The 14553-nt window shown below is 37.6% G+C and overlaps 1 protein-coding gene across 6 annotated transcripts in view; it reads left to right on the top strand.

Moving 5' to 3' along the window:
* The window catches only part of ATRX (ATRX, chromatin remodeler), a 139042-nt gene that overhangs the window by 35489 nt on the left and 89000 nt on the right, over window positions 1-14553 (top strand). For all 6 annotated transcript variants that reach the window (XR_003096056.1, XM_006032696.3, XM_025214447.1 and 3 more), the window contains 2 exons: window positions 7322-7394; window positions 14295-14425. Coding sequence is in view for 5 of the 6 variants with exons in the window: in XM_006032696.3 (XP_006032758.2) it covers window positions 7322-7394; window positions 14295-14425 (204 nt within the window). In the remaining variant the exon portion in view is untranslated. The remainder of the gene's footprint in view (window positions 1-7321; window positions 7395-14294; window positions 14426-14553) is intronic.

Raw genomic sequence — 14553 nt, 5'->3', positions numbered from 1 at the left:
GTTTCGGCTGGAGATAAGGAAAAACTTCTTTTCTGAAGAATCTGGAACACGCTTCCAGCAGAGGTGGTGCAGTCACCATCTCTGGTGGTCTTTAAAAGGAGGCTGGACAAATACGTCATTGAGCTTGTTTGAGCCCAGTTACCTCCTGCCCATGGCAGGGGCCCAGACTTGATAATCTTATAGGTCCCTTCTGGTTCTTCTTTCTCTGATTCTGTGATAACCGACACTCGGGACAAAACAAACTCCTAGACTAATTCTTTTCATCGGTATTCCACCAGTCCAGGAGTGTTAGCCTGCTTGACAGGATACAGGATGATCAAGGTGGGGGTGATCATCCTCTCACAGCTGGCAAACATCTTGTGGTGCACCATGGCCAGTGCTGGCGGGGCCCAGAGTGGGGTGGCAGGAGTGCGGGGCTGGAGGGCCCAGAGTGGGGTGGCAGGAGCGCGGGGCTGGGCTGACAAGAGCTCTATGGAGCTGGGCTGCACTGCTCAAGCAGGGAGAGGAGGGAGCCAGCCCAGCTCCATAGAGCCCCTGCCAGCCTGGCCTCGCCCTCCTGCCGTCCCACTCTGGGCCCCACTGGCGTTGGCCCTGGTGCACCGGTGCCAGCCCCGTGCTCCCCCCTGGTTGTTACTGAGCTCTGCGTGCCTACTCACTGCCCTTTCCCCCTGCCTGCCGCAGCCATTTTTCCACTCCCCCCACCTGCACGCCAGCCATGCTAGCATCAGTACCGTAGAAGCAGCTGGGATATGGTGACGGAGTGGCCATCAGGGCTGGGGGCAGGAGAAGGGCAGCAGTAGCAGTGAACAGAAGCATGGAGCCTGCACCAGTGACCAAGGCCAAGAGTGGCAGGAACACAGAACCCAGGCTTGCAGGAGTGCTGGCGGAGGCTTGTTGTGCCTGCAATGAAGGGTGGGGCCTGTGGGCAAACCCTTCCCCTCCACGCAGCCTCAGCCCTCCCCAGCTGCTCTCCCTCATGCGCTCACAGCCCCCCACACCTATCTATCTCTCCACAAATCTCACACACACGCCCTCCCTGAGACCCCACATACTCATAAACTTATACCCACCCTCCCACCATATATAAGACTTCATTTTAAGTTATTATACTATCACCTCTATGTACACTACACAAATGCATGTAAATTGGGACAAAAATATTTTTTGAACTGAAATTAGTGAATGTTGTAGTAAGTTTGATTTTTAGAATTTAATTTGGTGTTTTTCTGGTTCAGAGATGGCAAACCCTCTTGGTGAAAGGAGTAATTCTTGGGGGGACAAGGGGAGGACTTCAAAGGTCAGGGCTTGTGGGCGAGACTTCTGGTTCCAAGATGATGGCCAGGGGTGAGGCACCTGTCAAGGGGTGGGGCTACTATGTGGCCCTCTGGCTTACCAGCACTAGGTAAGTGGCCCTCCACTTGAAATGATTGCCTGCCCCTGCTTTATGGTTTGGGCATTCCCTAGAATAGGGATGTCAAACTCACCTTATGTACCAGGCTGGATCTGGAGTCTTGCAGGCTGGCTCTGACCTGGAGCACGCAGCGGCAGCAGTAGTTCCCATGGCATGTACCATGGCAGAAGTGGAGCTGCTGCTACCATGTGCCCTATTCCACAGCAGCAATTCTAGCTCTACTACTGGGGATTAGGGCTGTGCAAAACTTTGGTCCCCGATTAGATTTGGCAGAGATTCGACCCAGTTCAGTGTCCGAATCTCCACATCTGAATTGAATCAGAAGACCCTTTAATCTCTCCGAATTGATTCTGACATTTTCGACGATTTGGACATAGATACAGCTTTAAATGGTTTTCTTGCATACCTTGAGGTACCAGTGCGGCTTGTGATCGCTGTGGTGCTGGGGCAGATGCAGCATCCCACAGGAGCACAGGAGGCTCCCCGGCGCACTCAGCAGTAGACCCAGAGTGGTCCACTTCCTGGTCCACTGGGGAGTGCACTTTGCATGGGTGCAAATTCTATTGCACCCATGCAAACCTTTGATTTGGGAAAAACAGGCCTCTCCAAGAACGTATCCTATCACTGCAGTAGATGTTGAACAGAATAAGATCAAACGGATTATAGTGGCATAGACTTGCCTCAGTCTGGTCAGTCTCATGTCAGCCTACAACTGAATGAAGCCTCTCACCAGACTTTTCCTGTCTTCATCAGGTCTGGCTGAGATCAGTCTGTATTCTAAAACACCAGGTGAAACAGATTGTAGTTCTACAGCATGCTACCTCATAGCTGAATTGATGGGTAGATCCAAAACTTATGAAAGGGGATGCTGTTTTCTGGAATTGCTGTTAATTCCAAACATATGAGGGACAGAAATGGATCCTCTTTTGAAACACCTGCAGTTGCAAAAGACCTGGTCCCTGGATAATACAGAACTTATGTCCTATAATTTAGGATACATAAATTACATTTTAAACCATATCTATGAAACTCCATAGCATAGATTCTAACATGAAATTTCTGAGAGATGCTTTGTAAATAAAAAAGTAAATTCATAAATGATGTGCTAGGAATTGATCAAGTTAGGAGCAGAATGTCAGCGATGTGTGATTCAGTGGCCTTTCATCTTCCACAAGTTGGCAGCAACCTATCAGACCTCTGAAGTAGACGGTCTGTCACCAAACAGCTTACTGTAGAGGTCTGTAACAGTGACAGTATTCAAATGATGTGGCCTATAACAGACATCTATGCCACCAATACACAACCAGATATTTGCTTTGTTTTTTACTCTCGAGATGTTGAATCCAGGCTTGTTATGGAATGCCTTCCTCCTGCTGAGAAATCGCCCTCTCTTCCTCCTCCCAAGGATGATAGCCAAGACCAGATGGAACAAAACCATTCTCTTTTTTTATAATTCCATAACTGCAAAAGATGCTTCTAGCTGACAGACATGCTGCACCTCGTGTATACCTCCCAGACTGCTCAGACCATATCGTTGCAGAGTTGCCATCAGGAACTATTTCCACCAGAACTGAATTCCCTGCATCTGAGGATCTAGATGTCGGTTGATTAGTGTGCCATAAACAGAGACCACTTCCTGATAAGCTCTACTGAATTAGTTTCTGACCAGGAAGCCATTTACTAGGCTGATCTCTTTGATGAATGGTTATTTCTCCACATGGGCAGTCCAGTGCAACCTAGTACAGTCCAGAATAGCAAAGATCCTCTAGTACATGCTGATTTTAAAATATTCTGTCTATTATTCAGCTCTCTTACAGTGGTAATTTCAGGTGATCATCTGCTAGCAGAGTTTTTTCACACCCAACAATATGTGAGTTTAGCAAAGCAAAGACTTGAGACCCACATGGGAGGACCTCAAAATCTTTCAGATTCCACTTCTGAACCACTTTTAAACTGTTCCTTGCACCATCGAAGTGTGGAAAGGTTATTACCTTTGTTAAGAGATCAGTGAGCTCAAAGCTCATTTGTTGAATTTCTCTATGCAACATTTTGCATGCAAAAAGTACCGAGTCTTCATACTCAATTTCTCCTCAAGTGGGTTTTGGAATTCTACCTGGATTAGACAGTTTATTTACCTTGTGTTCTTCCTGATACTCTATTTTGCAATGTGAGGAAAGACTCTGAGGATCTTATGATATACCCTCTTTTATTGCTTTCCTGGAGTCCTCAGCATTCTGGCTTCTGAATTGGTGATTTTAGGATGGATGGATTTAGCTTTTTTATGTCCTGATGTTGGAATGTGGGGAGAGACACCTGACACTGCATGGTTCCAGCTGACGGTGCTGTGTGTGAGAAATCTTGTATGTCTAAACACTAGGTACATGCAAGGTCAGTTCTGCCCCAGTCCTATGAAAATCTATCTAGTGGTATGGTGTAACATGAAAAAACAGTTATACTACATCTGACTATTGCTGTGATTATTAGTCCTTTCTTCAGTACATCATTACATTTATGCAATTTTGTACCATTCAGTATAAATACATAAGAAGAATAGCACTAAAATAAAAAAAACAACTTTTTAAAATGGCTATAATGTTTTCAGGAAATCATCCAAGAATAACCAATGAAAACTTAAAGCTTATCTCAATGATTGTCAGCATTTAGGGCTTTAAATTAGTCTGCTCAATGAGAGGCAGATAATACAAATAGTAATGATACTGTACAAAACAACATTTATTTTGACAGCACCAGAAAAGAACCAGAGCATACAATTTTATGTAAAGAACAGGATATGTCTGTAGCCAAAGTATTTTAAATATTGTTGCATCTTTTAAGCACTACTGGGATATTTTATTTTTATAGTTTTGTAAGAAGAATTACTAGAATGATTTCTAAAAAAATGGAAAGAAACCAGCAGTGGGAATAATTAAGGTTCTGTTAAAGGTAAAACAGGTGATGAGGGGAAAATAAGGATTTGTAAATTGTGATTGTCCTCAAACAGTCAAGGTTAATTGGGTCAGATGCCTCATGGCATGATGTTAAAAAGACTGGCTACTGAGGAACTTATCATTTGGATATCAAGAAGAATCTTTTTTTTACCCTGGGCTTGCATGGAGATTGAATTTTGCCTTTAGCTTTGTGGGACTTTATTTTAAGCAAAAGAGAAGGCTGAAGGAAGAACAGAAGTCTTAACTGTGAGCATATTAAAGATGTCTGACCTACAAGTGCAATGGAAAAGAAAGTGCATGTATAAGAATGGCTGTCTGCTTAGTGTCCCTCTTGACCAGGTGTTAGATACAAGGATTACTCGCATTTCATCCTGTTTCAGTAGGTTCCCTGATTATCGGGTTCTGCTGCTGGTAGCTGGCTGGCCATCAATGTGTTGAGAACCTTGAAAGCTACAGGAAATAGTTATAACAAACTCTTTATGGACAAGTTCCTTTTCTTACTGGTGTTCTGTACAATGTCTGATCTAGTATTTAAGTGGGAACAATCTACCAGTAGCAGTGCTAAATATCACTGAACTATGAGACAAATACCATGTCTTTTTACATACATCACAGCTTTCTCTTGAAAATCTGTTCTCCAAAATTGGGGTGCGTGTATCAAACAGGGAAACTAGTTTTATGCCTAGAATAGGAAACACCCTGCTTTGATTCTTGCTTCACAGTTCAGCAGTTGTGGTACCACTCCTTGAGGGAGTTAGTTGATTTAATGGCTCAGTCTGCACTCCACAGGTGTTAATGACAGTTTCTCTTTTTCAGTGGTCTGGATGTTCCACCAATCAAGTTAATTTTTCTTAGGACAGTATTGCTATCTGCTGACTGTTCCTGCAGGAAAAAAGGAGAGTGAGTCAGCCTCTGTCCCTGCTCTATGTAATCATACTCATAACTATGGAAAAGTCTTTTTTTTTTTTTTTTTTTTTTTTTTTTTTCCATTCTGCCTATCAAGGAGGAGGTGTTTACATCCTAAGGCATGTTAAATGCAAGAAAATATGGTATATAACACTAAAATAACTTTAAAAATATACATATTAAAATTACTTTTTCAGTTTGGCTAAATGTCCACAACCTAGTTACTAGGGTGTAGTTTTAACACATTTTGTCTGATGTGCTGTTGGCATTTTGAAAGATTCAGTTTGAAAGTTTTAAAACATTTGGAGCGAAAAGTAAACCTATATATCAACTAAAATGGTTGGTAGTAATGTCTGAATAAGAATATCATCTCTATTCCTGTGTAACTACAAGACGTTTTGCCTCCTTCCCTTTTTAGGTTGACTTCTGGCGTCAACATATAAGGCCCGTAGACTCCTGTGTTTAAGTAGGCCTTGCAAGAAAAAATGTCAGATAGTTGGGATGGATGTAAAACAATAATCTGTAATTTTATTAATTTCAGTGCTGGGGAAAAATTGTACATGCCTTCCTCCTTCCGGTTCAAATCAGGTGTTCACTTAAAATGTGGTTGAAGTGTGATTAAAAGGCCTTGCGCCGTATAATCATGTAATTTAAGTGCCCCCCACCTCTTTTTATGCTATGTAAAAGGGCAGGTAGCAGTAGCTGTGATGGGGTGGCTAAGGAAACCTCAGTTTATATAGACTTTTGAGGGTCAGAACGTACTTCATGTATAAGGCACTGAAGTGTGATTCAATACCAGCCTGCTTAAGTCCCTGAAAAACTTTTAAAATAAAAGGTGAATGGATTCTCTTCCTCCTTGCTGATTTTTTTTGGTGATAGAATTAAGGCTGAGATGACACCATGATGCATTAGTGGATTTTCAGGAGTTTAAATAGGGTGGAATAGGATTGCACCTAAGCCTGTTATAGGTAGACTAGAATTTAGTCCTAAGTCTCCCTTTTGCTAAAGGTAGATGGTCTTTCAGCAAATTCCTTTTTAATATCAGTTACATCTTGGAGCTGGTACTTTTAGGCTTTCCTGTGCTGGGTTAGCACTTTGTTTCATAGTACAGATTATTAAAATCTTACTGTTAATTCACTTGTGCCTCCCTAAGACTGAGGAAGGTGAAAAAACCTGCCAGACCTTGCAGGTTTGAGCCAACAGAAAAAATGGTCTCTGATCCCAAGCAGGTGATTGGTCAAACCTGAAGAAGGAACAACCCCTCCCTTCCAACACCTCCCCTCCCTTGTTACCATTAAGGGGGTGGAGGGGAGGCAATGCACCTAAACAGGAGCAATAACCTTTTGAGAAGGCTGGGTGACGATCCCACATGCTTGCTACTCTTGTTGCCACATTTAAGTTCCTCATCTGTGAAACAGTATTGTGAAGCAATGTATATCTGAAGTCACTGAGTATAGTTCTCAAAAGTAAGTTTCTTTGTTTAAGAGTGCATGTTTCAACGTAAAAATATCTTTGTGGCTTTTCCCCTGCTATTTTAAAGGGGAAAGTAGAGTCAACAGGAACAGCTACTCTAGAAATATTTTGTGTTAAGACAAGACAGTGCTATGGCTTATCTGTTTGGCGGTGGATAGTAGTATTGCTTTATATTTGTTTAGTCCTCTTTTCAACCCACGTGAATTCGGTGAAAGAGCTTCAATTTGTGGCATGAATATTAATGTCTTACTGCTGAATTTTTAAAATTTTGGAAGAGTAAAATATTCAACTCTGGCATACTTTGAAGTAAAGACTATACAATTACAGTTTAATTGTATATAGAAATAATGTACGCAGGTCTGCTGCTTCAAGAGCTTGGTATTGCTATATCTATTAATAGCTTTGTAGGGGGAGGCAGTATTTATTCTGCAACTCAAGATAGACTATTTATCAAGTTACCATTAAATAGATATACTTTATTGAGGGACAGGTCACCGGGCAATAGAAGTTTTAATTATAGATTGCTGGTTTTACACTTGACATCGACTGTACCCTTTTTTTTTTTTTCTTCCTCCCCCACCAGGAGATGAAGGAGAGACTAAATCTGGGGCTGTTCCAATGGAGGAGGAGGAAGATGATGACGATCCTGAGAATAGGTATGATTCCATCCATAAGGACTTAAAAAAGATTATAACACACCCTAGGCGTGGGCGCAAACCGGCGCAACGGAACAGCAAGCAGGTTGTAAAAACCAGGACTGCCTGCCTTGTAAAGACTCGCTCACAGGCTTCCCGCAAGTTTGAACGAGAGGCCAGAAAACAGAGGCCAAAATCCAGAAATGCAAAGAAAATATTTAGAAGTGTTAACTAACACACCTTGCATAGGGTGTGTTATAAATGCACTGCAGCACTGTCCGTTTTATGTTCCCATTGAAAAATGTGGGTTTTGTGATAAGTTCTTAATTTAGGCAGGTAAAAGCCTATTTTGATAAATGTGAATTTCTGCTAGTTACATGAATAGATGATAAATATTACCATCTGTGCAATATGCAGTGATAAAATCTTTAGACTGATTGATCGTCAGTATTTTTTTTTACTTCTATATTTTTTTTTCTTTCTGTCTCTCTCTGTCACAAACACCTTTTCTCATGAGAAAGAGAAAACATTTTAATGTTTTCATGGATTTCTTCAACTGCTAAGTTGAATTTTAATTTGTTAAGGAATACCTGAAATCACTGATGGGATGTTAAGGTCCTGATGCTGCAAGTGCTTAAGCATAGGCTTAACTGATATCAAGTATCAAATGATACTTCTGTGTGTAAAATTAAGCCTGTGCATAGTGTCTTCAGTATCTGCGCCTGAATATGTTCTGGGTTTTAAAGTTTTTAAAATTAATTTAAAAAAACCAAACCTATATAAGAATGTTAGCTTTTTAAAGCTGTCATATTTTACTAATACCATGTAGTCAAAAAAAAAAAAAAAAAAAAGCTTTCATAGAGAATAAAACAAAATTTAACAGTTTGGTTTTTCTAATTCATTAAATACACAGCACAAACAAAGTATTATTTGAACTAAGTTACAAGCAGGAGTTTCTTTTGGAGAAGTTATTGTAGACGTTTTAAAAAAAAAAAAAAGTGTTTCACAAAATTTTATATAGTATTTCAGAAACTGGGGTTGTTGAGGTTTTTTTGCCATATAATATATGTGGGACCAGCTTAATTGCCTTGCTGCACAGTTGCTGATGGCACCTGCTTTTTCTGCTTCTGAGCCTCATTAGCATCTTCGTTCCACAAGTCTAATCTTTGATACGTAACTGAAATAATTTTTTTAAAATGCTTTATATCCAATATGGACCTCATTTGGGCATAGAGATATTGCTGCTAATCAAGTTCTTGCCTATTTTCAGTTCTGTAAATAAGCAAAAAAATAAAAATGTCACTCTTCAGGGACTGACAGCACAGGGTCATAAGCAGAACACTTAAACATTTGTAATTCAAGTTGTTTGTTGTTTTTTGTTTTTTTTTAAATGATGCTTTAATATCACTCCTAATTTCCCACATTTTCTTAAGTGTTTCCTGTTTGATAATTTTAGCCAATTTAAGGGCAGGCATTTGTCAGAAAGTTCTATTTTTACAATAAAAACATTAACGGATAGATCTAAGCTTTTAGCTTGGAAGATGAGCTCTTTTCCCAGTTGATCTTAAAACAAATCAGAAAATATAACATTAGCTTGTAAAAAAAAAAAAAAAAAAAAAAAATCAGCTTCTGTAATTTCTTTTAAGATTAATAATTGTTTAATTTTTTTTTATTTAGGAAATATTTTGAGTATACTTTTCTTAGGGTGGGGAGGTATCTGTCAATAAATAATTTTGTCAACCTTCAACAGGATGTGTAATTCATACTGCATTCAACATGCATTGTATTTGGCACCGTAATCATTGAGAGATACAACGTTGTAAACAGGTGGAACACATTTCGATAGTTAAGGTTTGTTTTTCTCTATACTTAACACTAAAAGTGTTAAACATTTTACCTATTACTCTGACAAGTTGCCTATTTTATACCAGGCCAAAGAAGGTACTATAGTACCTATGGTATATTTATAGTGTGGGCACTCTTGTGTTTGCAAGTCTCTAGTTTAGAAATTCTGTTGTTTGCATACATTTGGATGTGCATGACATAAATATTAAATCTTGAAATCATTTTTGCCAAAGTGCAATATCTGAGTGGGTCATAATATGACAGACAGTGCTGTATGCTTTCATTTTATGTTGTGTATTTGTTTATTATTGGATCTTCCAGTCTTTTAAATGGTACTGTTTACTATGTTTGCAGTAGTCTTGTTTATTAAGAGGTAAATAGTGTATTAATGCAGAATGCCTTTAAGTATTTGATGGATGCAATAAATTTTTGTAAAACATTTTCTTGTCCAAGCATTTAATTTAATACAACATCTGAAAGTTTGAAAATCAGATTGTTTCTTTGAAGACGTAATACAGCATATAGAACAAAGTACTTGACAGTTTGGGCTAATTAATGTGGAAAAAAGTGATTTATGTGTGGCATTTCAGCCTATATTAAACTATATTACTAAACTATATTCAACCCTATATTAAACTATTTTCTCAATAGAATTATTTTTTTAAATATGCCACAGGATGAAATTAATTCAGTTATGCTTTAGTAATGAAATGATGCAGCTTCTTGAAGCAATAAATTCTGTCTAATGTCTTGATTTGGACAACTTAAACATTAAGTGTTTACGGACATCTCCGATGAGTACTAATTAGGAATGTTAACACACTAATTCTTAGTTGAATTCGGATACTTTTAGTTAATTTTACAACAATATCAGTGTATCCTCAAGGTGTAACTCAAGCTGAAAGCAAGTCCGTCATTTCAGCTCTCTAATTCATGAAGAAGAATGAGACTATGTGCAATGTGGGCTTAAATCCACAGAATGAGGATCCCATGTACTATTCCTTTATTTCTGGACTATATGAAGGATAAATTTAAGGTAGCCCTATCTTGTGCATAAGAAACCAAAATGGTTACCAGTTAGCTAATTCGGAAAATATTTTTTGCTAGCATAAATTAGAAGATATCTGGCACCTGTGTAGTTTACAAATTAATATTTTAAGAATGTCATTTCTGATAACATATATAACCAAATAATTTAAATTTAAAATTACTTAGCTATAGTGCTAATTTAGATTATAATGGTGTCTGACAGTCCTGACTTGACATTGGGGCATCACTGTGGAAGGCATGGTCCAAGCATATCTGGAGAAGCTCTCTTTGACAAGCTTGCAGACTATTCAGACAGGATCAAGAGGGGGAATGGAAACCCAGAGAAGTCAAATGATTTACACGTGATCCGCAAGTCAGTGGCGAAGATGAGAATGGAGGAGAGATTTCCTCACCTGTAGTGGATAATCTAGTCTTGTCCACTAGATCATATGGCTTCCCATGTTTTTAACTTGTATATTAAATGAAATGTAAACATTTGACTGATGTTGATTAAGGAACTGCTTCAGGTCTTTGATTCCAGAAAAATATACAATGTTTTAATTATCACAGTTCTTTGGGGTGAGAGATTTTTCATAAGATCATGACTTGTATTGTCCTGGTACTTGGACAGTTTATTGATGCAGGTACTAAAAAGGATGAAGGTTAATCAGTTTAAGTAACTGTTCATCTTGAAACGTCTTATTTGAACTATTTCAAAATGGGATTCTGCCTATATTTGGATGTAGAAATAGATGTTATTACTTTGAGGCCAAATATAATTTTACTTTAATAAAATTAATTTCAAGAGCCAAACAATATCCTGATTATATGAATGCTGTTATGCAAGACATTTAACAAAAGTATTGAGAAGGTTTTATCTGTTCAGTTCTATCCTTAATTTTGCTCATGCATTGTGGTATATTTTTGCCATGTTGTTGTACCAAAGGTAGAAAAAAATGTCAGAAAATCTAAATTCACTTTTCATTGTTAGTTTACAACACCAGAACAGCAAAGCGTAGGGCAGGGAATAGTTTTAAATGACTAAAATTTGAATCTTATTTCTGTTAAAGAAATAGCTGTGCTGTACTATGCTGTAGTTTTTAATAAGAAGCAGTTAGACCCTTTTAATCACTAGCTAAAAATTGAATGTTTAATTTGGGTCTCCTGAAATAGAAGCAGACATTTATAAATCCAGTCATCTTAGACATGTGTATTTAGTAACCATTACAGGTGTCCAACCTAAGGAAGTTCAGATATTAAGGCCAGTGACCTTGAATAGAGAAGTAACAACGTTCTTCTGTAACTTTTTTTGTATGCACAGAAATATTGTCAAATATATCTTTTAGGTCTCTATTAGCAGGATTTATTCTGTTCTTTTTTTTTTAAAGAAAATTAATATTCTTTATTTTAAGAATCAAAATCCTCTTTATAATATTATATATTTATAATATATCTATATATCAATAGAGATATCTATATATAGATCTATAGATGCGCACGCACGGTAGCTTGCAATACCAGGTAAGTATCGTTCACTCTCAGGGTTCACTCTCACTGTCTTACGTTGTTATTGAGGATGACGTGAAATCAAAATCAATCAGATGCACTGCTACTGGATAGTGTTTGGGGACTTTGACTTTATATTTAATTCTGCAAATATATTTTAATTTCAGAAAGTATTTTTGTGATATATTTTAGTGGACCAACTTTTAGTTGGAGGGGAAGTTGAACAAGGTTTTGGGCACAAAGTGCCTTCCTTCAGATCTATAGCCATCACAGCTACAACACTTTAGCCCTTTCAGATTTATCATCTTTTTCCCTTTCCCACTTAACAGCTAAGCAGCCTATTGATGTTGCTTATGATTTGATCTCTCCATATGCCCTACATTATAATTTAAGATTAATGCTTATGAAAAAGTAAGAAAAGAATGTCATTTCCCTTTTAAGTAATCCAGTTAATGTTATTTTCAAGAAAACTAGAAGTGAGTTATGCAAATACGATTTAAAACCCACAAGAAATGGTGTTCACCTAATATGAGTTACCATTTATTCCTCCTGTCGGCTGTCATGTATATTTATTAATATTTTAAACTGATTCCTGCAAAGTCCATTAAAGTTAATGGGACTTTGTCTACAGACTTCACTAAGCTTGGGGTCAGATCCACAAAGTGAAATCTGTTCATATAAATAAGTAAAACAACATTCTAGGCACGCTCTCTCTTTTTAAGCATAAATTTAAATCGTGTTCAAGTCCATTATGTAAATATGGGGAGCCTTTTCTCTTCAAGTGATTCTCTAATGTCTTGGCACACTTAATTCTATAGATCTGTTTGACCATAACCATCTTCATACTTTAAAAAAAAAATTACTTTATTAAAATTCCCCAATTCCCCTTTTTACTTTTAAATTGGTCATTGTACACTCATTACTCTTACGCTCTGATTTGAATTTATAGTTGCATATTAAAAGGTGGAAAATACTGTATAGCTAAACTACAATTTAAAAAATGGGATGATATAACAATGCAGAGATTGCAAAAGCTGGCAATGTTTTGGGAATGCTGCCTGCTGGAAAATAAAATATTTGATTTGTATTTTTATTTAATACTTCAGTCGAATGACTTGAACCAGTTCATTTAAATTGCACAGTATAGGGAGTAATATGTTAGGGACTGCTTTTTCTGTATCTGTTATAAATGAAGTGTTGATTACTCTTCAGTTTAATGGATTTTTTATTATGTATAACTACTTTCCCATTTGGTATTCATGTATATATTTATACATAGAAAAAAGATACACTGGTTATAGTTCCTTCTTAGTCCTTTTTAGTATTATTTCTAAAGGCTGGTTTCATTCAGGAATTTTTTGTTTTTATTTAAAATGTAGTTTTCTGATCAAGTTCATGATATTTTTTTGTTGTCCCTTTTGGTACATCATGTCATATACCCCTGTATGTATTTTCATGTTAGCTCTCTTTGTTGCAAGTACTACAGCACTTTCCCATACACTGAATTATGTTATTTTTAATGGAAAAGATTTTCGTGGTAAGACTAGGGGAAGATGAGCAAACATTATTTTGGGTAGGAAGTGAAATGATAGATTACCTCTTCAGAAGTTATCAAATCTATACGACTGTTTTGTCACTCATGAGTCACTGCCTAGGAGGTGCTGGCAAATGTCTCAGGGTAATAAGTCTCCTCCAGTATTATGTCCCTAGTTTTACTAGCCATAGACCACCAGGAGATTGAGACAACATGAGCATACTGTAATTCAATATCTTGCTTGCTGCACCATCTCCTTTTAAGGTAGAATGGGCATAAACAGAAAGAATCATATCATCTGAGTAGGACAAAATTGGCATTGATAGTATGGAAAATTCTTGAGTATTTGTTGCACTTTTCATAACTTACTTCTGGCATTCATTTAGGAGTTCAGTATGTACTGCCTTAGCCATTAATTTGTGTATATATATATATGAGAGAGAGAGATGAAATCACCCAGGATTTTACAGTTGCTAAAGCTTTTGCTGTCCATAATCATTTAGGGACTGATTCTCAAAGGAGTTAAGACTCCTTAAGTATCTTTGATGATCTGTGCCTTAGGGATGTGATTCACAGCATCTTCATGTTCTTGAAACCAATAGAACTAATAAGATGAATGGGTTCAATGTCATTGCAGCACAACTGACTAGAGAAAATGGGGCCTGAAAAAAGTATAAGAGGTTGGGGCAGGGAGAGAATGAAAAGGTTCAAATTACTAAAAGTTACTTAAGTTTTTAAACGTGCTTTTCATTTTTAAAACCTCTCCAAACTTGAGGGCTTTTTTAAAGGCATTATAGAGATTGTTTCATAAAGCAGATTAACACCTTAATGTAAACATGAGAAATTAGGATAACCTGTCATTACTGCCATTATTTTTCTCCATGCACATTTTTTGTGCAGCTCTGTGATTTTTTTTCTGAAGTTCTGAATTGTATAGGCCTAGATTTGTCATTCATCAATTTGTTTAAGCAATGGCATACTTAGGTGTGTTTTGTTTTACTTCAAAGAATTGCCAAGAAAATGCTTTTAGAAGAAATCAAAGCCAATCTTTCCTCTGATGAGGATGCATCTTCAGATGAAGAGCCAGCTGAAGGAAAAAAGAGAACTGGAAAGCAAAATGAAAACACGGGAGATGACGGTGAGCACCAACAAGTGACAAAAACTGGTGCTTTAGTAGCTGTCAAAATTTCAAAAAGTTTCCAGTGAAAAATTAGAATAAAGTCGGTAAATTCTGGCCAATTTTAAACCTAACAAATCAATAGTCAT

The sequence above is a fragment of the Alligator sinensis genome, unplaced genomic scaffold, assembly GCF_000455745.1.
Source record: "Alligator sinensis unplaced genomic scaffold, ASM45574v1 scaffold1196_1, whole genome shotgun sequence".
NCBI lineage: Eukaryota > Metazoa > Chordata > Crocodylia > Alligatoridae > Alligator > Alligator sinensis.
This window is presented reverse-complemented; position numbering and strand designations above follow the sequence as displayed.